Source organism: Bos taurus, chromosome 3, assembly GCF_002263795.3.
Source record: "Bos taurus isolate L1 Dominette 01449 registration number 42190680 breed Hereford chromosome 3, ARS-UCD2.0, whole genome shotgun sequence".
NCBI classification, from domain to species: Eukaryota; Metazoa; Chordata; class Mammalia; order Artiodactyla; family Bovidae; genus Bos; species Bos taurus.
The window spans coordinates 60,218,114-60,244,463 of record NC_037330.1 but is presented as its reverse complement, the minus strand read 5'-3'; the positions used below and the strand labels follow the sequence as shown (position 1 = coordinate 60,244,463).

General features: G+C 36.7%; 1 protein-coding gene across 7 annotated transcripts in view; it reads right to left on the bottom strand.

Annotated features, from left to right (window-relative positions):
* The window catches only part of TTLL7 (tubulin tyrosine ligase like 7), a 150,698-nt gene that overhangs the window by 17,366 nt on the left and 106,982 nt on the right, over nt 1–26,350 (bottom strand). For 5 of the 7 annotated variants that reach the window (XM_005204387.5, XM_059884558.1, XM_059884559.1 and 2 more), the window contains 5 exons: nt 24,114–24,319; nt 22,922–23,056; nt 20,901–20,981; nt 9,732–9,892; nt 3,722–3,895 (listed from right to left, as the gene is read on the bottom strand). In XM_005204387.5, coding sequence (XP_005204444.2) covers nt 3,722–3,895; nt 9,732–9,892; nt 20,901–20,981; nt 22,922–23,056; nt 24,114–24,319 — 757 coding nt within the window. Of the gene's footprint in view, nt 1–528; nt 672–3,721; nt 3,896–9,731; nt 9,893–20,900; nt 20,982–22,921; nt 23,057–24,113; nt 24,320–26,350 lie in introns of all 7 variants that reach the window. The other 2 variants (XR_001497116.3, XM_005204390.5) reach the window with 2 other exon arrangements.

Sequence of the window (26,350 nt, the reverse complement as noted above, 5' to 3'; positions counted from 1 at the left end):
GTACAGCTCTCACAACCGTACATGACCACTGGAAAGACCATAGCATTGACCATACAGGCCTTTGTTGGCAGAGTAATGTCTCTGCTTTTCAACATACTTTCTAGGTTTGTTGTAACTTTCCTGCCAAGAAGCAAACATCTTCTGATTTCATGGCTGCATCATGGATGCAGTCACCATCCGCAATGATTTTAGAGCCCAAGAAGAGGAAATTGATCACTGCTTCTACCTTTTCCCTCTCTATTTGCCATGAAGTAATAGGGCTGGATGTCATGATCTTAGTTTTTTTAATATTGGTGTAGTCTATGAAACAGAGATAGATTTTTTTGGTAATTTTCTAGCTTTCTCTATGAACCAGCACATGTTGGCAATTTGATCCCTGGCTCCTCTGCCTTTTCTAAACCCAGCTTGGACGTCTGGAAGTTCTTGGTTCATGTAATGCTGAACCAAGCATAAAAGATTTGAAGCATGACCTCACTAGCATGGGAGATGAGTACAATTATCTGATGGTTAGTGCATTCTTTAGTGTACCTTCTTGGGAACTGGGATGAGGATTGTCCTTTTCCAGTCCTGTGGCCACTGCTGGGTCTTCCAGATTCGCTGAAATATTGAATGCAACACCTTGATGGCATCATCCTTTAGAGTTTTGAAGAGTTTACTGGAATTCTGTCAATCTATTAATAAATATCAAATTAATTGACTCCTATATATAAAGTAAAATGCTATAGGTTCCTAATATACAAGGGAAAGAATGTGTAGCCATTTTTCCCATTTTTTTAAATTAATGTGACTCCGGGAGTTGGTGATGGACAGTGAGGCCTGGTGTGCTGCGATTCATGGGGTTGCAAAGAGTCGGACATGACTGAGCGACTGAACTGAACTGAACTGACATTAACTTGGACTTTAATAGCTTGATATTAGATGTGCTCAGTCACTCAGTCATGTCCAACTCTTGGTGACCCTATGGACTGGGGCCCACCAGGTTCTTCTATCCATGGAATTCTCCAGGCAAGAATACTGGAGCAGGTTTCCATGCCCTCCTCCAGGGGATCTTCCCAACCAGGGATTGAATTTGCGTCTCTTGCGTCTCCTGCATTGGCAGACGGATTCCTTATAATTAGAGCCACCTGGAGGGACGTGTTCGTTTCTCTCTCTTTGTGTTTCCAAGTAAAACTTTGACCAGTATATATTTTCTGGGCTCTAACCAGAAGTAAATTATTTGATTTGCAGGTTTAAAAGAAGGAACCAGTCAGGCTTGGCTCAGCCCCTTTCTCTTTTTGTATCAGCCTATGTGCAGAAAGAATGCATTTTTACTTGCTCTCCTCCCAACACTAATAGAATAAGACTTCATGGATAGTACTAGTGGAAGGTTTGGGTTGATAGAGTTCTGTCTTTGACTGGATGGATACACTTAATTCTAGAATTCAACATTAGAAAACACATGACTCTCATCTATATCATGTCTCTCAATAGCTTTTTTCAGTAATGAAGCTACATTTTGATGATCATCTGTAATGCTCCTACATTTCTCTCTCAAATGGTTCTGAACTTGGCAAGGAATAAAGGATGTGTTTACTGACCTCTCTTCCCTAAGAAGCTTATAATCACTATACTGGGGTCATGCTGAACATTTATCAGGGTCCATAACTCAAGATCGCAAGGGGAGAAATATTTCTTCCAATCAAAAGAAGGGGAGGAAAATTTTAAAAACTGAAGCAACTGTAAGGTATAATTTCTTCCTCCAGAATAGCCAGCAAAACTCATCTTATTTTGCTTAGTCATAAAAGTAACATGATCCTTCAACAGAAAATAGGTTATGAAATCTGGATTTTTAAGAGTGATATTAAAGAGCCTGAAACCATCCTTCTTAGAGCAGAATTAAAGGTTTTCCTGATCATGATCCCAGAGTATCATTCTTAAAGAGAAGGCCCTTCACTTATATGTTGTAATGTATTAAAGATGGCCATCATTTTTTTTAAATCATATGAGAATATTAATAAAAGTAATATGAGCTTTATTCAATAATTTGCTTCTGTCAAACCATTAAAACTACAAACTACAGCTTTGGTATTTTAAATATTAATGTCTAACTTTACCTCCATCATTTTTAAAATCAATCAGCTTCTGTTTGCTGGGGGATAGTTAAAGATACTGCATTATACCTCAATAGTGTAAAAGACAAACAAAGGTTAAACATATCTCTCTCAATACTTTTTGTGAAAAGCATTCCAAGCCATTCTGCTGTTGCAGATGAATTTTGTAGAAAGTTAGCTATATTATATCTCCATGATTTTTTAATAAACAGATTAATTTCTAGATATTTCAAAAAGAAAACCCAAGCTATGGTAGTTCATTTTCCTCACCATCTATTCAGTTACTGCTGTTTGTCGTTTACTAAGTCATGTTTGACTCTTTCATGACCCCATGGACTGGAGCCCACCAGGCTCCTCTGTCCATGGGATTTCCCAGGCAAGAACACTGGAGTGGGTTGCCGTATCCTTCTCCAGGGATCTTTCTGGCCCAGGGATTGAGCTGACGGTCCCTTCCCAGGTGGCACCAGTGGTAAAGAACCTGCCTGCCAATGCAGGAGACAAAAGAGACTTAAGTTCAATTCTTGGGTTGGAAAGATCTTCTGGAGGACAGCATGGCAATCCACTCCAGTATTCTTGCCTGAAGAATCCCATGGACGGAGGAGCCTGATGGGCTACAGTCCAAAGGATGGCAAAGAGTCGGACACGACTGAAATGACTTAGCACGCTCCTGCATTGGTAGGTGGTATAGTTGCCACTGAGCCACCAGGGAAGCCATTCAATTGTTACCAGATCCTATTATCTTTTGATTATCACTTAGTTTTTCAAAATCATGGTTTATACTTTTCTCTCTTAATAATACTACAAAAACTTACACATACTAAAAGTCACATGAAAGTGAAAGTGTTAGTCTCTCAGTCATGTCCAGCTCTTTGAGATCTCATGCTAGGCTCCTCTCTCCACGGAATTCTCCAGGCAAGAATGCTGGAGTGGGTTGCCATGCCCTTCTCCAGGGAATCTTCCCTACCCAAGGATCAAACCTGGTCTCCTGCATTGTGGGCAGATTCTTTACCATCTGAGCCAAGACATTTGTCTTTAATTCTAATGGGAACTACGATTGTCTTGAGAAGCGCTAAAATGTACTTCTTGTTTACTCTGTGTATCTTTGCAGTAAACAATATCTTCATGTTTTTAGAAAACTACCTATTTTAACTGGACAATATTTATAAAAGTCCAATTTTTAAATGGATCTTAAAATCCACCTCCCACAGATCTATTTGGTGATAAAGGGAATAGTAGAGCCATACTGAACATTAAAAATGAAACTAAAGGCATCTTCTCAACTATATTAGGATAGAGGAGAAAGACAAAATATCCCTGCTGAGGGAAAAGTTAAATTTATTACCATTTTGTATGCTCTTACTTGGCTTTTGAAAAAGGTGTTAAGTTACATAATATCATTTCCATGTTGGTTATCTTTGAAACCTTCAGGTTTGTGATTGTTGTTCTTGTTCAGTCTTTTAAAGGTAAAGATTGTTCAAGTTAAAAGAATCTTGTAGATAGTAGCAAGTATAAATTTTTAGTCTTTAGCTTTTCTCTAGCCATCTAGACAAAAAGAGACTTTCACTTTCAAAGTACGTTGCAGCATTACTTTATATAAAACACACAGGATCTAGGAAATGTAAAACAAGTACCTGGAATTACCCCAATCAGTACCAATGCCTGAGAGTGATCCTCTTGAGTCACTTGCATATTTGTAAACCACTAGCAGGCACTGTTTACAAAGCTCGACTAGGCGCTGGCAACATTGAAGCTGCAAAGGAGTCACCACTTCCGGGCTTTTATTGAAAATACTCTCCCAAGAGGATCTGTTGGCATGGAAACAGACATGACCTCATGTGGCTGTTAAAAATGGCAACCAATAATATCATTTACCTAGCAACAAACCAATAAAGAAAAAGTATAAATGGCCTCACATATATGAAGTAACTACAGATGGTTAAAGTTATCCAGTAAATATGCAAATGAAAGGTAATCTTTATGTTAAAAAAATACAACACAGAATTCCTATCTTTAAAGATTTAACTGATGCCAGCTCTGAGTAGCTAACAGGATGGTTTCCCAATAGCTCCTAAAAACTGAGTTACTTTACATCGAAGGAATTGTAAAACACTGAACTAATTTCTCAAAACTTAGGTATTCTAGAAATACAGATTTTCTGGGAAGCTATATTTATTTTTATATTAATGATGATTCCACAGATTAAACGGTCACTGTAACTTAATTTGTGATCTCTCTGAACCAACAAAATTTAGATTAATCCCATGATTATGACCACCGCTTTCAAAACATGTTCATATGTAATTATGTCCATGATATTCCTAGAGCACACGCTCTATACTGTAGAAGTAATGAATCTCAACAAGTGCTGCCCTGCCGCAGTTCCAAAGGCAGTGTCCTTCAGCACACTCAGCTTAGCGCACAGCACACGGTAGTACACAGTGCCTTGGTAAACGTGAGTGAGCGCACGTGTGTGTGTGTGCATGTGTGCGTGTGTGTGCGTGTGTGCGTGTGTGTGTGCGTGTGGGTGTGTGTGTGTGTACACATATATATTTGTTCACAATTCCTAAGTTGACTGTTATGACCCAAATGAGAAAACATGTTACTACCCCCCCAGCATCGGGAAAGAGAGAGAGAGACTGATTTCCTTAGTGTAACTGAAACTCCTTTCAAGCTTCAAGGGGAAAGTTTGCTTTGAGACTTGGTAATGGTCCAAGTCTCATTTTACATAAACCAATTCACTTAATCCTCAGAGAAAGAAAAGACTAGATTTTAAGAAAGAAAAAATATATTAAGAAAAATATTTTTCTGAAGAACTGCATTTCCCAATGGGAAATTCAAAGACTCCATTTTCAATCTTCTGTGGATATTTGATATCTTTGGAATTTTTAAAAAATGCTGTAGGAACTCATAAAGGTATTTTTTAGTAGAAAGTCTATTGTTTATTTTTTCAGGAGAAACATGGTCCCAAAAAAACAGCATGTCATCAGTGAATGACATATTTTCTTAAAGGGAATAAGATTCAAATAAGTAGACTGAAAGAAATAAACTTTCTTCTATGTTCTGAGATGTTCAGGGCTAATTATATAATAGAGTTTTTATTATTTAAAAGGGATTAAAGGTTATTTTTATTCAAGAAACAGTAATATGTTAGTTAATTTAACCCTAAATTTTTATTTTATTACTAAATGTAAGAAAAACTAGATATGACATACATGTCTATATATCTATATTTGTATATATACACACATATATGTCACCAATTTACTTTATGTGATCAAGAAAAATATTGGAGAATGCCAATTAATAAGGGAATTTGTTTATGTCTTGGCCTAGCAAGTCTTACATGACTGGGTTCAGAGAAATTACAGTTTCATCTGAATGTAAATACACAAAGAAAATGTTGTGATTTTTGACTGAGCACTTTTACATTCTCTTCTCTGGGGTTCTAGTTATTTCCATAAAAGCCTACCTCCATCACCACCCTCTCTTCTGAATAAGAATATATTTCTATTTTAATACTTTGGAGCCATTTGATTAGATTCACTATCAGATCACTTACATCATGGTAATTTTTGTTTTCCTGACTTGAAGTAAGAAAAGAACAAACAAAATTGAAGAAAGACAAATGAGCTTCTTTTATCAATATAACACCTTAATTTGACATAACATTCTGAGTAATATGTGAGTTATAATATGGGCAGCTTTGGCCTTTCATTCTGTCATTGTTTCTTAAAAACTGAAAATAAACATGACAAGGTTCTCTACCGAATTTTGCTGTGTATGTTCACTACCACTGATCAAAGGCTACATTCTACACTATTAATCCATATTTAAGTGTCAGAGTGCCAGAGTCACTCATAAAGAAAAAGAAAATGACCAGGACTAGCTTTGCTTGGCACTAGGCTAATGGTACCCCTCTGCAGAAAAGAAACCTATTCTTCGTGTGTTTAAGAACTGTGTCCCCTGCCACCTGGCACAGCTGAGTAATGTGAAATCCCTCTACAACACTACAGTATCTCAATTTTCAATACTAACACAAAAAATTTGAAGTAAGTGAAAGGATGGAGAATAATTTATGACACTAATGCCTTTATCAAAGAACTCAGGGTCTTATCTGCCTGCTTTCTGAATCTAAATTCCAAGGAAATGGGAGGACCAAAATCCACGAATTCAGAAAGAACATTTAAATGGTTAAAAAGTTCTCTCTGGCACTCCTGAATCCTCAGAGAAATATTAAAAGTAACAACTTCAAATGACATGTTAAAATAATATAACAATAAGATACAGAATACTGAATAACCTCCTGGTAACAAAGGGGAATCATTAATGAAATCCAGAAACTTGAAAAGCCACATATTATCCAATAATCCAATAATTTTCACCACCTTTTTCATGAAAAATATTTAATAAAGCAGCTATCTAAAAAAAAACATTTATGTCTTTTTCCTCTGGTAGGAGCCCTAATGAATGATCGAGGAGCCCAAAGTTAAGTAGCAAAAAGAAGAAAGTAAAAAAAAAACAAAAACAAAAAACTGGACATCACCAACTGGATATCAGCTCAGAAAGATTAATGAGCTGAAAAGTACTAACAACACAACATCCAACTAAAGTGACAGAGAACAGTAAGAGTCACATCATTTTATTAATAAGTAGCATATATGATATGCATACATTTTCACATAGGCATATAATTCAGCCTAGAAGCAGACCCTTGCCTTAGAATATTCCTTACAATTTCTTCCCCCAAGATTGTTAAAAAATAAAACAAATAAAAATAGAAAGCATTTCTATGATGAATTTCCATAAGAAAATGTCTTTGACTAAACAGTCTAGATTCTTTTCTCTAAGGTTTACACACCAGGATTTTGAGTGAAGATGGGGTTTTTCCAAATAATACATTCCTTCTCCCATAGGCCCGTTTCCTCTTCTTCCTCCTCCTGCAAGTCTAAGCTGCAATGTTACTTCCCTTGGACACCTCTTGTGAGCTCTATGGCCCAAGTTTAAGTCCCATAGCACCCAGGCTTGCCCTATCTCAGTAAAACGTGGTGGATAATTTTATTTATGAAAATTCCAAGAGCTATTCCCTTGGAGAGGACACATTCAGAATGTGGAGCATCATTCTGAATAGCACTCCCAGGCTGCATGTGATTAAGAGTCTCTGGGCATGGGCTTCAGCAGCCTGAAAGAGCAAAAGAAAAGGGTGAGCATGTTTTCTATTCAGTGCATCAGCAAAACCCCTGGGTCAATTGTCAGGAAACCAATGACAAACATCCACATTATTTGATGTTTTGAGATGTAGACAGGGAATGGTTTATTCATTTTGATTTATTATTGGGAGTTGAGACAGGAAGTGGCAGGAATCAAGGTGGTTCAGAGTTATTTGGATTATATTTTTTCCAAGAGTTTTATACCTAACTGTGAAAGCTGCACCTTTTATTAAAATCATTCCTTTAGAACTAAGCTTAGAGTAGATTTTTTTACCTAGACTGCTAGGTTGTTAGATCAAAGGTTAAAGTATACATTGACTGGACATGATTCAAAGAAAAAGTAGAGCTATCCTGGATTCAAAGTGCCAACCAAACACACACACACAGAATTATCTGACTTCATTAAATTAAGGAACCCGAGGAATGTCACTTGTAAAGGTATAAAATGAAATCTAGTATAAAACTCATCTCTACAAACCACCAAGTTTTTAAGAAATGGTTAGAGAGAGGAGGTCAAATCGGATGCAGAGCTATTCCTGCTCCATCTGCTCAGTTTGATGGGTTGAGGATTTGGCTAGTGCTACAGGGCTTGCAACATAGCAAGCTTGGCAACCACTGGTAATGCTGCTTTGAGAAGCGTGAATAAAGCAGAGAGTTAAGAACCTGGACTCTTGACTCACACAACCTGAGTTTAAATGCAGGCTCACTATGAAAATTTGGGCACGTTATATACTTTATGCTTCACTTTTTTCATCTATACAATGAGAATAATAATAATAGTTTACTAAAAATATTATAGTGGCAATTATAAAAATATTTAATATGTAACACAGTATCAGACATTTAGTAATCCTTCAAAAAATGTTATTTACTTTCATTATCATTACCAGTAGTAATAGACACCACCAGAGAAATGTGAGTAGAGTACTGTTCCAGGTACAAGAAGAAAGGATTCTGAATGGAGTCGAAGTAAATGACCAAAATAGAGTCACCAGCACCCATTTCAATAGCTGACTATCTCACTGTCTTCCATTTGTGAAGAGAAGCTGAAATTCATGTTCAACATTCCAACCAATGGATCAACAAACAGAAAGAAAAATCTCTAATTATGATTTAAGATAAGAGAAATTCTGTAGATAGTCAGCAACTAAGGGTCATGGCTGCTGCTGCTGCTGCTAAGTCGCTTCAGTCGTGTCCGACTCTGTGCGACCCCAGAGACGGCAGCCCACCAGGCTCCCCTGTCCCTGGGATTCTCCAGGCAAGAACACTGGAGTGGGTTGCCATTTCCTTCTCCAAGGCATGAAAGTGAAAAGTGAAAGTGAAGTCGCTCAGTTGTGTCCGACTCTTCACGACCCCATGGACTGCAGCCTACCGGGCTCCTCTGTCCATGGGATTTTCCAGGCAAGAGTACTGGAGTGGGGTGCCATTGCCTTCTCCGAATAAGTGGTATAGCATTAGCTATTATCGTTTTTAAGTCTCTTGAGGGCAGTGTTAGTGACTCAGCCATGTCCGACTCTTTGTGACCCCATGCACTGTAGCCTATCAGGCTCCTCTGTCCATGGGATTCTCCAGGCAAGAATACTGGAGTGGGTTGCCATTTCCTTCTCCAGGGGATCTTCCCAACCCAGAGATCGAACCTAGATCTCCCGCACTGCTGGCAGATTCTTTACTGTTTGAGCTACCCCTAGAAGCCTCTTAAGGGCAGGGACTGTATCAAATTCAGCACTATATCTCCAAAAGTATTTAAATTATCAAGTAAATACTAGATAACTGTTAGGAACAATGAAGAACAATCTTGAATTCAATAATTGAGAACTGTTAAGAAAAATGAAAAATAATCTACAGTAGCTACAGTGGGGATGTGATAGAAAAACTAACAAGATTAGCCCATGGCTGAAAAGACAATGAAGGAGAAAAAGGACATGGATGCCCCTGAGATACCAAACCTGTATGACTTAGAGAGTAATAATGGGATTTTGGGAAGTCCAGAAGGGAAGCCATTTACGAATAAAAGGGAAGTATGGAATGCTTGGCTTTAGATACCTTGAGGACAAAATGACAGTGAGTCACAACAGCTTTGACAGGACTGAAAGTCTGGAAAGGAGCAGGAGTGTAGCCATGATTTTGGAAGATGGTTACATAAAGGAAACAGCAGAAGAACCATAAGGATACTGATGTAATTGAGTTTTTTCATTGGGACTACTTTCTCTCCATTGAATTCAAATTAGTTAGGTGGTATTGTGTTCACAGCCATCATCTCATCTACATCAGCTTAAATATTATAAATGATAGTTAAGCACTGAAACTTATATGCAGTTACAAAACCACATTTTAAGAGAGTAAAGAAATTCAGCCATTTGATTGGGCTATCTTTATAATTAAATAGTAAAAGATTTAAAAAAATGAAAGTAATAGAAAATAACTTAAAACTTACCCTGAATCACAAAAACAGTTCCACAGACCTTGGCCATGACTCCAGAGTAAGCGATTAAAAACTCGGTTGAAAATCCTATACAAATTCACTTCCTCAACATCAGGTACCTTCCAGATACGTGGAAGAACTGTGCGGACACTTGTTTTTACTATGTCCAAAACCTAGTGCAAAAACCAAAATATTTAAAAATCTAGGTGTATAGGTATGTGTCTAGAATTCAAAGATGAATATATTTAATTCAAATATGACTACACACACACGTACTGACTCACTTATTCACTAAAAGACAGCACAGAATTAAAAGTCCAGAAACAGATCCAGTATTTATGAAACTTTGGTATATGACGTAAGTGGTAAGTCTGACCATTGGAGTAAGAAGACATTAATTAAAAATTAAATTTAAGTTAAATTTAAAGTAAATCAATAAACAGATTTTTTTTAAATAGTAATATTCTTGAAAAAATAGCTGAAGCTGAAATCATTACTCAATCCACAAAAATCAACTCTACAGTGATTAGGGCTTTAAGTTTGAAAAATAAGCCATTAAATATCTTAGTGGAAAGTATTAGTGAATATCTTTTATCATGGGTTAGAAAAAGATTACTTAAATAACAAAAAAGTATAGAATATAAAATATTAACAGATTTTGATTATACTAAAATTAAGAACTCTGGACATGAAAAGATATCTTAAAGGCAATAAAAGATCAAGTTACAAGCTAGGAAAATACATTCAAAACATATACATCTAACCAAATAATAGTATCAGGAGTATATAATGAATGCCTAACCAATTGTTAATATACACACCAACAAATTAACAGAAAAAAATGGACAAAAATACATAATTCACAAAAGAAGAAAAATATGCCCAATAAACATAAAGAATAAAAATTGAGACTATAATTAGATATCATTTTCTATCCATTTAATTGACAAAAATTAAAAGTCTGACAATACCAAGTATTGGAGAAATATGGATCTATAGTATCTCAAACAAAACTGGCAGGAGTACAAACTGGAAAATATTAGCTGGGCATTAACTCCTAAAGTTGAAAATGCATATATCCTATGACCCAGCAAGTTTATTCCTAAGAGAAAATCTCCCATAGGTTAAAAGCAAGAGCATGTACAAGAATGTTCATACAACTGGTCACAATTGTAGACACCTGAAGAAAACCTAACCCTCCATCAGTGAGAAAGTGAATAAATAAATAGTCATAGGCTCATTCCCTTAAGACTTTTATACAGCAGTTGAATAAAATAAAAGGGCACATAACAGAGCATCTTAATTATTATAGGTTAAGCTTTTACAAAATACATACCAGTCAATACATACAAGGTGAAACTTTTTATGTAAGTAAAATAGTTAAAATTTTAAAATACTTATGAGGAATACACATAGATATAAGATCATATTTAAAAAGGGGGTGGGGGGGACTGAGGAATACTGAATTCCAAAAAATGGCTACCTGAGACATGAAGGGCCAGGGGGATAGGAAGGGAGTCATTTGATAAGATCATAGATTGCCAAAATCATTGCCAAAATCCTTAATTTGGGTGTTGGGTTCACAAATGGTACAGTAACTTAAGAACACTATTTAATAAAAGCAGGCCATATATGGACCAGTAATGAGAGAGTAGCACAAAACAATGGCTAGGATTAATCTAATTCTACGCAACTAAAATCCTGCTGCTGCTAGATAGATATTCTAAAAAAGTATAAATCCCAGAAAGCTACTTTGTCTAGTTTGACATATTTAATATTTTTTCAATTCACAAATTTCCAATGAAATGTTTTCTTAAAAAGGTAAATATCACAAATATAGTATCCTAATTTCAATCCACCAAAGTAAATTTTTCATTTATTTTATTCATCTCATATAAGGAACTGACTGTAAATATGACAGTAAAAGATGAAAAAAGAACAACTTTCAAACATAAAGGCTGATAGAAGATACGATTTTTTTTCCATAGGCACAAATGTATAAGAGAATTGGAAGCAGATAGAAGAATTTAATTTGTTTCTCTTTAAAACAGCCATATTTAAAGAAGTGATATTAGTTCTCTCTGATGAAGGCAAATTTAGAATCAACATATGTTTAAAAATCAATTCAGGAAAAAATATCTCCAAATAACATTTTATTTATAGAAGAATATCAACTACAGCTTCTCACATTAGTTGTGTAAGCACCACGGTGCCGTCCCTTCCTGCTCCAGCTTCTTTCTGTGAAGTGGGAACAGTATGTAAACTGAGAAAGGATCAGGGGTGTGTGGGTTGAAGGGGAGAAGAATGAGGAAAGATAATGCCATCTGTAATAAGGCAGCTTGTGAAAAAAACTGTCCCAGAAAACCTTGTTATTACAGATAATGAAACCTTAATTATGAAGAGGGATTTTAAATTTTTAATATGAATTATTCACAATAATACTGATAAAATATGCACATCAGACATTAATTCACACCTTTTTTTTTTTTTTACAATTGCAGTTGAGCTAATAGTTTAACCTCTTATATTTTTAATGTGGAAAACAGGACTTACGATTGATGTGATACAAGAATCAATACTAGCAGTAAATGGTGAATTTTAATCAATGCTCTTCTCAATTTTTCTTCCTCCTTTCTATGTATTAGTGAGTAATAATTTACCCAAAAGTCATAATGCAAGAAGAATTTTAAAAAGTAGCAAAGATAATCCATAAACTGGTTTTAAGAATAAATATGAGTTCTATATAATAAATGAAATTAAAGTGTTAAAAAATGTTAACGATCTTCATTTTGTATTCTATTATTAATTATTCAACTTTAAAGTAACAGAAGGCTTCCCCACTAGCTCAGTGGTAAAAGAATCTGCCTGCAATGCAAGAGACATAGGAAATGATAAGAAATGCAAGTTTGATCCCTGGGTGGAGAAGATCCGCTAGAGCAGGACAAAGCAACCCACTCCAGTATTCTTGCCAGGAAAATTCCATGGACAGAGGAGCCTGGCAGGCTGTGGTCTATGGGGTCACAAAGAGTTGGACACGACTGAAGCAGCTAAACACCCACGCACACAAAGTGACATAGCATTTGAGATGATAGGTCATTCATTTCTTTCTGAATATGTGCACAGTGAAATGCATATGATGCATAAGAGCCAAAGAGGAGGGTGAATCGCATGTACAGGCCGCTTGCTCCATGCCAGGTACGGCACTAGTACATCACTTAGAGGAGACTCTCTTGGCCACCACTCTGTTTATGTTTTATTTTTAATTTTGATGGAATTTTAAAGCATGATGGCCTAATATACTAGCCTTGCTGCTATTATTTGTTGTTTTAGTTAATAAGTCTTCAATTCTTTTGTGACCCCATGGACTATAGCTCACCAGGCTCTTCGGTCCATGGGATTTCCCAGGCAAGAATACTGGAACGGGTTGCCATTTCCTTCTCCAGGGGATCTTCCTGACCCAGGGATCAAACCCACATCTCCTGCGTTGGCAGGTGGATTCTTTATCACTGAACCACCTGGGAAGCCAAAACACATGGCTAAAAGCAGCAACTTCAGAAAGTGGTCAGAGAGTTAGGGGTGGGGAATGCAGCTGCTCCACTCCTAATGTTTCCTCCAACACGAAGATGGATAGACCTTCAGGTCTCTTGCATGCCAGCAAACATCACTGCCTGAGGGGTGATTTTCCGGACTGTGGAACTAGCATGGTCTGGGCAACCCACAAATTTCTTTCTTCTTTGCCAGAGTGCCTACTGGAAAGATTCTTTTGCTTCCTTTGCCTTTCAATTTCAAGCTCTGGTCCTGGAGAAAGGAGTGGTTTAGAGAGACCTGTAATTTGGAAACCATAAGGGAATAAAAATCAAGGGATCAGGAGCCCAAACTCTTCATCTTTCCTCTGAGTCTTCATATAGACTCTCCACTGCCTGTGTTCACCTGGTGAATTTCCATGTTTTACCTCAAACATCACTTCTTCAGGGAGACCTTTGCTGCTGCTGCTAAGTCGCTTCAGTCGTGTCCGACTCTGTGCGACCCCATAGATGGCAGCCTACCAGGCTGCCCCATCCCTGGGATTCTCCAGGCATGAACACTGGAGTGAGTTGCCATTTCCTTCTCCAATGCATGAAAGTGAAAAGTGAAAGTGAAGTCACTCAGTCGTGTCCGACTCAGGGAGACCTTTACCTGTCACTACATACCTTATGATCCCTTAATGCCTAATTCTACTATTAATAATTATCTCACTTTATTTTAATTTCCTGTGTAGTTAATGGAGATTGTCAGCTACATAAAAAGAAGAATTATACCTACCAGGTCCTCAAGGCCCAAGACAGGCCTAGCACTTAGTAGGTATTTGTTTTAGTGAAAATGCTCCTTGCAAGGAATTCAAACCTATGTCAACAAGGTCAAAATCAGAGCTAACACTTATTGAGGGCTTACAATGGACAAAGCACTGTTCCAATCACTTTTACAGACAGCAATTCATTTAATACTCAAGATAAAAACATTGAGAAAGATATGAATTGTCCATAATTTCTTTCCAAAAATCTTGAGGCTAGATTCCACAATCATAAACATTATATTTCTATAGGAAAACATGTGAATACTCAAAGGAAGAGACAGACAAAAATAACTTCCTGTCATGTCCTTGTCACTGAAAGAGTTCAGGTGTGTTAGATTTTGCTGCCTAATAGTTTTGAAAAATGTTTTAGTTTTGAAAATGTTTGGATCTCATTTTATAGGTGAGAAAATTCAGGCATAGAAAAGATAAGGAACTTACCCAAGATCACACAATTAGGTAACGGATAGCATTGTAGCTGGACCCTTGTTCTTAACCACTACCCAGCAATACTTCAGAATTAATTTGATCTGTCCAGGGGACAACAGCAAAATCAGAAGATAACCAAATTGTCTCTGCTTAGATTCAGATTCACCTTCAGTCAAGCAATACTTGAGAAGGTGGGTGGAGTCACTGTGTACATACAAGGCTACGCAGGCATGCCCTCCAGCAGAGCCATGGAATCCATCAGGGACCAGTTTGCTTAAAAGGCCACACAGATGGGGAGACAATGCCTGCACCTCTAGTAAAACACCAACTGAATACTTTTAGGAAGGCAGAAAACAGGCAAGAAATCAGACTGGAATGAGGCAAATTAGTGTCAGTACTATTTGCAATGCTATTTGATTTTCTGGGTGCTTTGGTGTTAAAAGCAAATGGATGGAAGATGAATAATTTGTGAAACACAAAAACAAGTGGTCAGCAAGGTGCCCTTTGTGTTTATCTGTGGACTCAAGTGAGGCTAACTTGTAGAATATGGGTATCCACTTACTGACATTGTGACTTTTAAAAGCATCATGATCCAACATTAAGCTCTCCAAGGGAAAAAATAAATGGGAGATTCAGTCAATGAAAGCATTAATAAAATGAAAAGATATGTCTTTTCCATATGAAATACAGCACATTTGAAAGCATAAAGCACACAGACAAATTCATATTTTGCAAGTACATACAGATGTTGAATGACAAACTGCTCCATATGGCTGAACAGTTGGTCCTAAATTAAAATAATGGCACGAGGTGAGGGAGGTTTAGAAATAGCATTAAAATCACTACATGCTGCACTAATGATGCATGCAGCAGCCAAGGCTATAGGGTAAAGGCATCTTTGCTGATGCAAAATGAACGGCCTGTACAGCATCTGTGTCAGCGCAAGTGAAAAAGAGGTAGAAAATAAGAACATCAGAGGGATGGTATGGGGAGGGAGGAGGGAGGAGGGTTCAGGATAGGGAACACATGTATACCTGTGGCAGATTCATTTCGATATATGGCAAAACCAATACAATATTGTAAAGCTAAATAAAATAAAATTAAAAAAAAAAGAACATCAAAATCCATGCAGAAGCAGCTACTGTAGGTATTTTTAAAACTGTTATTTAGAGAAGAAATACTTGATAAACAAGGATTTCTTAGAATCCTAAAATAAATGTAAGTATAATACAACCTTTTTACCACTACTTGATATCAGAGAAAAAAGCTCTTCAGAAAATATGGCATTCTTCACCACCCAACATCACGGTAATATTTTCATACTTCAGGTATATTCCTTACAACTGCATTCTTGGGAGAAGGCTAAATTATGCTAGTGTGAAGTTACCACAACATGACATTAAGTAAGATTAGCTGATTCAATTTTCACCTAGTGAGGATTATTTTCAGTAGTTTAGTCCCACATCATTGACCTTTAAATTTTACACCCATTAAGGAAGTTTTTAAATAAGATATGTGGAAGCGTTTGTGTGTGTGTCGCATTCTAATCTGAGAGTTTCACAACATTCTAATGAGCAAGTAGCAAAAGCTTTGATACTAGAATGGAAAAAGTAAAATACATATTTCAACAATGGTTTCTAATGAAATTAAGAGATTTAAATGAGTCTTGTGCATTCCACATTTAGAACTGTGCTTGGGACATTGTAGTCTCTCAATTAATATTGTTAAGTACATGCTTTGATGTGCAAATAAATGAATGAATGAATGAACAACTCTCAAAATCCCCAACAGTGCCCAGTATAGTTCTTGTACAAAGTTGGCAACCAATAAATGTTTGTCACACTAAATTTTATCACACACAACCATTGTGGCAGCCTTGGAGATATGCCATTTGAATCAACTAATCTCTAAGAGTGCAGTTAGCTGACAGCATCCCCATTGAGGATCAATGATTTTACAACTTCAAGCCAAGTTTAGGTACTCCCCAGACTGCTCTTGGCCAAGGTTGAGCATGGCTGAGATACCAGAGGGAAGCCATTTCTGCCCAGTGTGATCGCTCTCACAAGCAACTTGTGTTCTGGGCTCCCAATCAGCCTGACAGGTCTTACTCAGAACTTCTCTAGTCTGAACTTCTTCCTCCCCAGTCCTCCTGTTTTCCATTCACTGGTGTCAGACCAGCTCCAGTCAGAAGGCTCTTCCTGCCTGCTCAAACTCTCTCCACCTTTATCTTTCTTGTATGTCTTTCCTCAGAAATTTCTTTCACTTCTAACTCTGTCATATGTCTGCTTTCCAGGGGACTGAACTGATATAGCCATCCAATAATTATTGACTATACTCATAGTCCAAAGAAAGATAGTTCTGATTAATGCACATCTAGATGTTAAATTAGTTAAGTTCTTGGTCCTCTAAGTGGGTAACTTTTAATAATACCTAATTCTACTTGGGCTCGAAATACACTGTGGACAGTGACTGCAGCCAATGTATTAAAAGATGCTTGCTCTTTGGAAAGAAAACTATGACAAATCTAGACAGCATATTAAAAAGTAGAGGCATGATTTTGCTGACAAAGGTCCATACAGTCAAAGCTATGGTTTTTTCCAGTAATCAGGTACAGACATAAGAGTTGGACCATAAAGAAAGGTTGGGAGTGCCAATGAATTGATGCTTTCGGTGCTGTAAAAGACTCGAGAGTCCCTTGGACTGCAAGGAGATCAAATCAGTCAATCCTAAAGGACATCAAGCCTGAATATTCATTGGAAGGACTGATGCTGAAGCTGAAGCACCAATACTTTGGCCACCTGATGCATAGAACTGACTGGAAAAGACCCTGATGTTGGGAAAGATTGAAGGCAAAAGGAGAAGTGGGTGCCAGAGGATGAGATGGTTAGATAGCATCACCAACTCAATGGATATGGATTTGAGGAAACTCCAGGAGATAGTGGAGGATAGAGGAACCAGGTGCGCTCCCGTCCATGAGGTCACAATGAGTCAAATATGACTTAGCGACTGAACCACAATTCTACATTCCAAAGTTGATCCACATTTCTAGGTTTCTTTTTATTTTTCTTTGATGCAGTTTCTTAAGCAATAGCACATGTATCAAACAGATAGTCCAATGAATGGTTAGCATGTTACAACCCAACAGACAAATTTTCAGATCCCTTTAGTCTAATATCAACATGTAAAAGCTTTTAAATTTTTTTCAATACAGTTTGCAACTTATTATTATTACACTGGCTTTCTTGTTGTCAAATATTTTTACTTGAAATTTATAAACACAATTGAGCATGACACCCTTAAAACACAAAATAGTTTCACCTAATTCATAAATAGTACTACTATCAGACACATACATCATTTGATCACTCTGTATAATCATATCACATGTAAAAAAACAACAGCATTTTCTAGAATTTATTGTTGCATAGGGTGAGAGATAATGCTCCAACTTAATTTTTTTACAAATCATTGATTATTTTAGTATCATTTATGGGAAAATTTATCTTTACTCCATTAATTTGAAATGTCATATTTATCAGGTATTAATATCTTATGAATATTTTAATCTGTTTCTGGGCTATCTGTTTTAATTACCAACTTACTTATCTATCATCTAGGTTAGAAAAAATACATTGTACTTACAAAAAGATTCAGCATTCCAATAAGAGGTTCCTTTTTTAATGAATCAAGGCCACGTACAGTCAGTGACTCGGAGAACAGGAACTTTGGGCTTACAGAATGTTTTCAATCTACCTCTGCTACCAGCTTTGCTACACTCTCCTGAACAGCACTTGGCACGTGACAGGACACTAAGTTGTCCTTTGTTGAATGAGTTAATACTTAATTCTGGTTTCAGTTTACTCAGAGGAAAATATTTCAAAGGCATCATTTGATCAGTGTCAACTTTCACCTTATTAGCAATACATTTCAGAAAGGGGAAGTGATAGTTTGCATTATTTAGGGATACAACAGCTTCACTATAGCTACTAAAATAGCACAGATCAGATCAGATCAGTTCAGTCGCTCAGTCGTGTCTGACTCTTTGTGACCCCATGAATCGCAGCACGCCAGGCCTCCCTGTCCATCACCAACTCCCGGAGTTCACTCAAACTCACGTCCATCGAGTCAGTGATGCCATCCAGCCATCTCATCCTCTGTCATCCCCTTCTCCTCCTGCCCCCAATCCCTCCCAGTATCAGTCTTTTCCAATGAGTCAACTCTTCGCATGAGGTGGCCATAGTACTGGAGTTTCACCTTTAGCATCATTCCTTCCAAAGAAATCCCAGGGATGATCTCCTTCAGAATGGACTGGTTGGATCTCCTTGCAGTCCAAGGAACTCTCAAGAGTCTTCTCCAACACCACAGTTCAAAAGCATCAATTCTTCGGCACTCAGCCTTCTTCACAGTCCAACTCTCACATCCATACATGACCACAGGAAAAACCATAGCCTTGACTAGATGAACCTTTGTTGGCAAAGTAATGTCTCTGCTTTTGAATATACTATCTGGGTTGGTCATAACTTTCCTTCCAAGGAGTAAGTGTCTTTTAATTTCATGGCTGCAGTCACCATCTGCAGTGATTTTTGAGCCAAAAATAATAAAGTCTGACACTGTTTCCACTGTTTCCCCATCTATTTCCCATGAAGTGATGGGACCGGATGCCATGATCTTCGTTTTCTGAATGTTGAGCTTTAAGCCAACTTTTTCACTCTCCACTTTCACTTTCATCAAGAGGCTTTTGAGTTCCTCTTCACTTTCTGCCATAAGGGTAGTGTCATCTGCATATCTGAGGTTATTGATATTTCTCCTGGCAATCTTGATTCCAGCTTGTGTTTCTTCCAGTCCAGAATTTATCATGATGTACTCTGCATATAAGTTAAATAAGCAGGGTGACAATATACAGCCTTGACGTACTCCTTTTCCTATTTGGAACCAGTCTGTTGTTCCATGTCCAGTTCTAACTGTTGCTTCTTGACCTGTATACAGATTTCTCAGGAGGCAGGTCAGGTAGTCTGGTATTCCCATGTCTTGAAGAATTTTCCAGTTTGTTGTGATCTACACACAGTCAAAGGCTTTGGCATAGTCAATAAAGCAGAAGTAGATGTTTTTCTGGAACTCTCTTATTTTTCCGATGATCCAATGGATGTTGTCAATGTGATCTCTGGTTCCTCTGCCTTTTCTAATAGTGACTCTTAAGTTTTGTATCTCCATATACAGCCTTAGCTCTGAACTCATATATACAATGACACATTCAACATCTGCATTAGATGTCTAATCAGTGTATCAACTTTAGTATGTTCAAAACCAAAGCAAAACAAAACAACAGGGAAAATAAAGCCCTTTTCTTTCTCCAGTGTACACTCAATTCAGTTATCAACCTAGCTAAGCAATGGCACCCCACTCCAGTACTCTTGTCTGGAAAATCCCATGGGTGGAGGAACCTGGTAGGCTGCCGTCCATGGGGTCGTGAAGAGTCGGACAGGACTGAGCGACTTCACTTTCACTTTTCACTTTCATGCATTGGAGAAGGAAATGGCAACCCACTCCAGTGTTCTTGCCTGGAGAATCCCAGGGACGGGGGAGCCTGGTGGGCTGCCATCTGTGGGGTCGCACAGAGTCGGACACGACTGAAGTGACTTAGCTTAGCTAGCTTAAGCAACCATTAGTTCTCAGCTCAGTTACTCTAAAAACCATAGAGTACCTAGTCTCTACTTCTGTTCTGCCATTTTCCATTTACCCTTGTTCTGTTCTTCACAAGTAGCTCTCATGATCCCTCTAAATTAGAAACCATACTATGTAACTCCTCTGCTCAAAAATTTCTGGTGGTGTTCCATCACTTGGAATAAAACCCAAAGTATTTCCCCAGCCTGTAAAGCTATGACCTGATCCTGCTTATCTATTCAACTTCAACTGTCACCAACACATCACACACTCTTGACCAGCACACACCAACCATCCTGTCAATCAGGAAATAAATGGTGTCCCCTATGTCTCATGGACAGATCAGGCTAACTTATACCCCAGGCCTCTGTATCTGTTCTTCCCTCTGTCTAATGCAATGTAGCTAGATGTCTACATAGTATTTTTCTCATTTCATTTAGGTCATCTTCCCTCAATTTTTAATCCTGATTTATTTTCCTCCACAGTACTTAATACCACCATACATTCTGTTATATATTGATTTATTATCAAACACCTTAACTAGAATACAACTCTATGAGACAGTAGTATTTTTTTAATCCACTTGTTTATTCTCAGAACCTAAAATAGCACCTGAAACATAGTAGATAACAAATGTTTGTAAAGGAAACTAGGAAACAAATGAGCATGTGTACAGTTTGGTTATGAATGTGGTTTAATGATCCTAGGTTAATACATAATCCAAAAGAGCAAAAACCTGTTTGGGGGTATTCATTACTCACTTTTCGTTGTTTTACAGAATCCAATTTTATGAGCCAATATGAAGCCACTTTTGTTTTATGATACTTCCAGTTATCAATGATCTGTTTGAGGGAAGACATATTAAGAAATTTAATGTAGTTAATTTGTGAAATGAAAACACCATAATACTATTTGAAATAAAGGATGCCTACTTTCATTAAAAAAAAAAAAGAATGCAAAGATTTTTTTAACATAAGGTAAAGAAGCCATCTGAATTTAAAGTTTTTCTCTTCTTGCTGTAAAAAGCAAACAATCTTTAATTAATGAAACTCAAATGTCTTCAGAAATATAAGGACTGGGAAGAAGCCAAAACTATAGGTTTTTCATTTTAATTCCAAGAACTGTATTTATAGCATCATTCATTATAACAAAATATTGAATAGCACATTAGAAAATAGCCTATATATAATTAGGATTCTATTATCCCCTTTTATTTTTTGGTGCAAATATGCAAAATATCTGAATATATATTCTAGTTATATACACTATAACAAATAGATTAAAATAGTTGCTGCATAAGTAAACATGTTGTAACTAATCTAATGTCTAATATATCAATTATATAAGCCTATACACATGTTCTTTACAGAACAACCACAGTTATCCACAAACATTAGTTTTACCCTCAGATTATCTAATTTTTCATCCACCTGACTGAAAAATGTAGTATACAACTTACATCTTAAGAAATATAAACAAAATGTCTGGTGCAAAAACACAACCTCTACTCTGTTGAATAAGATAACAATGTCAATAGAAATATATCTGGCATAATGCTTTACAACTAATGTTCATTCTTCTTCCTTCTCCCTTGATGTAACAAATAGCATCTCATTTGTGAACAAGATACCATTTTCACTTTTTAAAATATATATATAACAAACACAAAGCATAATATTTGGAGGTTTTGGTTATAACTATGTTATGATTGCAAAATACAAATTGCCATTATTGATTTTTAACTACAAAAGTCTTTTTTATTATTGTTTTCGGTTGTTTTGTTTCTAGACAATGCTTTAGATAGGTCTGCTGCTGCTGCTGCTGCTGCTGCTGCTGCTAAGTCGCTGCAGTCATGTCCGACTCATAGGTCTACACACACACACACACACACACACACACACACACACACAGAAGTCGCTCAGTCGTGTACGACTCTGCGACCCCATGGATTGTAGCCCACCAGGTAAAGTACTGCTAAAAAGTGAAAAAAAAGCCAACTGCATGGCTGTGGTTTCTATCCTACGACTGGCCACTAGATGGTGCCTTCTCCGGGTGAAAAACAAAACGAAAAAAAAAAAAAAACCCCAGAAACCAGAAAACAACATTCTATTACTGAGAAATTATCTAAGAATGACAATTTGAAAGGATGTTTCAATGAAGAAATATCAATAGAACTTTGGGTGAAGAAATGCTATTTCACTCGAATATTTTACTATCTTGGACCTTCTTTCTAAATCAGGAGTAAGTTACCAACTTTAATGTGAATTTTAGGACTCTGCCATTTTAGAACATTCCACTGGGTGGCGCAAATGCATATGTAACAAGAAAACACACACCACGTAAGCCATTTCAAAATTCGACTAATACCATTCAAGGTATCATATTCAAACATTTACTTCATGCCCATGGCCCACTTTTTCCCTTATTATCTCATTCCATATTAAATCTTTCAAACTCTTTATAGAAGCAAGCTTAACTTGATGTGTCTTTAATCATTCGGAACAAATAACTATTTAACACTAATTATTTTCAACTTGATGAAGCATCATTAAAATAGGACTATACACTAAAATATATTTTGCATTGCTGATTATAAATGTGATCTAATTGTTCATGAATCATAATAATTCAAATAACCCCTGTATCTTCTAAAACTTGTGGAGGTCATTTAAGTTTACTATGTCACTGGAGATAATGACATCAGGAAACAAATTTTAATATTTTAGGAAGAAGAATAAAAATGTATGAGCTCCTTGGAATTTTATATACATCAAATACTCACATCTTCTATCAGAATTAATGATTCTGCATCTGATTTTCCTGGAAACCGGATCTTCATATCCTTGAGAACAAATAAGGTCTGACTTGTTAGATCATCTTCTTGTTCTTTTGGTCTCAGTTTCCGCAAAGACTCACTCTTAAATTTGAAAGAATACAGATATTTGGAGGGGGTCTTATTTCACTGTGTCACTATAATCTAAAAGATATGTCTAGGTAAAAACGATGCATTTTCAATTGAAAACATAACGATGAAAAAGGAAGAAAATAATGTTTTTGCATTTCTTCTTAGCATTAAAATCTTAGGATTAAATGGATATGATTCCCCAAGAATGTCTTTCATGCTTCCACACAGTTGCATTTTATGTAGTTCAAAATACCCAAACAAAAACATGAGTGTTTAAAATTTTCATTTTCTACATATATCTCAGGCAATTCTTGATTAGCAAAAAAAAAGAAAGAAACTTGTTACCAAGTGAAATTCATTCACTTATACTTTTCATATTCTTTCCTTTGGAAGCAACATCCACATTAAATAAACAAACTAAATAAGTCATTGGTCTATGTGAAGGTACATGGAGGTATCTGCTGAGTTGGCCAACAAGTTCATCTGGGTTTTACACCTGATTGAACTTGTTGGTCAACCCAATATTTGAGCATTTACTAGAAAACTTGGTTGCAAAAAAGTTCACTGACTTCCTCAATACTGAATCTCTAAGATTTATGCTAAAGGAGGAAATATTATATATATGTATATATATAATTCTATATGCTAATTTAATATACAGAAAATGTTATTAAAAATTGCATATTTCAGTGCTCTAAAGATAATTTACCAATAGTTAGTTTTTTAACTTATTTATCAATAGTCCCATTAAGGAAAATTTTCCATAAAACAAAATTCCCCAAATTCAGACACACTGTACAATCAATGCAAAATTACCCTACTCCATGAGCAAATGGAAAATAAATATATTCTCAGTGTTCGTCCTCAAGTTTTGTGATATAGTGAAGCTGGCCTTTTAAGAATCCATACTTGGTTATAGGTGAAGAAAGAGGAATAATCCAAATTCCAGGAGACCAGGAGTTGAATAGAAAGGATTTGATGTTCAATCTGTCCTCCTCCCAGCTAATCCCTCTGCCACCTAATTCCTGAGTACAGTGCTCATTTCAGGGCAGCAAAACAGAAGACTTACCATCAGAGAGTCAGAGGAGCTGGCATCATTACTTTGAGGCAGATGCCTCGTGTAGGAGGAGGCACGGTTTAAAGAATGTGACCGAGACCCTGAAGTCGGCCGGGATGCTGATATCACTTGTTGAGCAGAAAAGGGGCGGATGTCTGCACAGGATGGTGACTGAGAAGAGATGGACCGAGGACAACTGACTGAACGCCTTATGGAGCCTATGGATGATGAAGAAAAGGGATGGTACAGTAGCAGAGTTAGTAGAAGTCCTCCACTGTATTGTATCTATACAAACTAATGATTAGCAGGGTGACTTGTTTTTTTAGTTTCTAAGTCATGTCTGACTCTTTGTGACCCTATGGACCATAGCCCACCAATCTCCTCTGTCCATGAGATTTTCCAGGCTAGAACACTGGAGTGGGTTGCCATTTCCTTCTCCAGGGGATCTTTCCAGCCCAGGGATCGAATCCATGTCTCCTGAATTGGCAGGCAGGTTCTTTACAGCTGAGCCACCAGAGAAGCCCTAGAAGGGTGGCAGTAAGTGTCAAAGCATCGGCATCACCATGAGAATATAAATTTGGAGTTATTTCTTCAATTTAAACAGTGAACACAGTGCAGAACCCCTGTCATGTATAAAGAATGGCTCTTGTGAGAATAATACTTAAATAGTACCTTAGTGTTCTATTCTTGAAACTTGACAAAAGGACCAGAAGAACAGAAAGCTAACATGTATGGAACACATTCTACAAAGCAGGCATCATGCTAGGTGGTACACTACTATCTTTGTTCTCACAGAAACCCTCTGAAGTACAAATCTCTATCATGTGGAGACTCAGAAAGAATTTGTCACATGACAGGAAGATTGCCAAGTTCAGTTCTAAACCCTGACTTAATGCCAGCACACTCCCTTTTTCTATAATATAGACTGGTCACTTATTAGAATCTGCGCAGATGTTAGAAACAGAATATTTTACAGCAGGATTCATAGGGGCAAATGAATAGGGGAGAATGGCCAGGATAAATTGATGTTATCAAATTTAGGGCCCATGAAAATAAAATAATAATAATAATGTGTGATGGTGTGCTCAGTTGTATCCGACTATAACCTGCCAAGCTCCTCCGTCCAAGGAATTTTTCTGGCAAGAATACTGGAGCAGGTTGCCATTTCCTACTCTAGGGGATCTTCCCAACCCAGGGATTGAACTCGCATCTCTTGCAGCTCCTACATTGGAGGGCGGGGTGATTATCACTGCACCACCTAGGAAGGATGCAATTATTGCAATAATAATAATATAACAGAAGAAAAACAAAGATTATATAGCTGGTTATTATAAAAGTAGTACTAGACAGACAAGTCCTTATTCACAGGACAGACGAATTTTAAAAATTAGATTTAAATTACCATAGTAAAATATTTAAATGAAGAAAAAAACGTCTGGATCAATGATTGTTATCAGAACAACTTAAAAAATCATAGAATATCTTCTATGCTTGTGCAAATTGAGAACATTTAAAGGGAGAACCAATTATTCCTGACAAATTTTAATGCCTGACACAAAGAAATAGAATGTTATTCAATACTATCAACATCTATAACTTTCCTAGCACATATGTTCTATATACCCTCCATTGTATATTTTCTCTCTGCTTAGGAAATATATCACTCTTCATTAATTAAATAATTTCATAAAACTCACATGAAGGCAGGTTCAATACCCAAATATTTCTCTTCAATAGCTGTTGATAAAAATGTAAACCTTTATAAAGGCAATGGACTTGAGCCTTATATTTAGAGATGTATTTCTAAAGGATTTTGAATTGATGATAAGTCTAATAGTTCTATTTAGTTCTGCAGAGTATAAAAAAGTATACTCATTCAAGCTATAAAAAATGTCAAACAAATGAACAAAAAAAGCTTCCATTTGTTCCAACTGTTAATCTCCTTCTAAAAGTCACACTAGTTTTTGAAATGGCACTTCTAAAAAGGGCTGTGTGGGAAACATACCATTGGTCAATCTTCTCCTAAGAAATACTCATAAGCATGTACTAATACATATACCTTGGCCCTGCTTTCTTCAAGGGCTTATGATGGTGGTTTGGATATGTATAATCTGATTATAGCTGCAGAAGGGAAACAAGACTTTTTCTTGAATCACAAGAGATTTTCATTTTTTCTCCTGCATACATTAGAATTCAGACAGAATAACTAAGTAGTTAGATATGTCAGTGAAATTTAGGTAGACTAACAA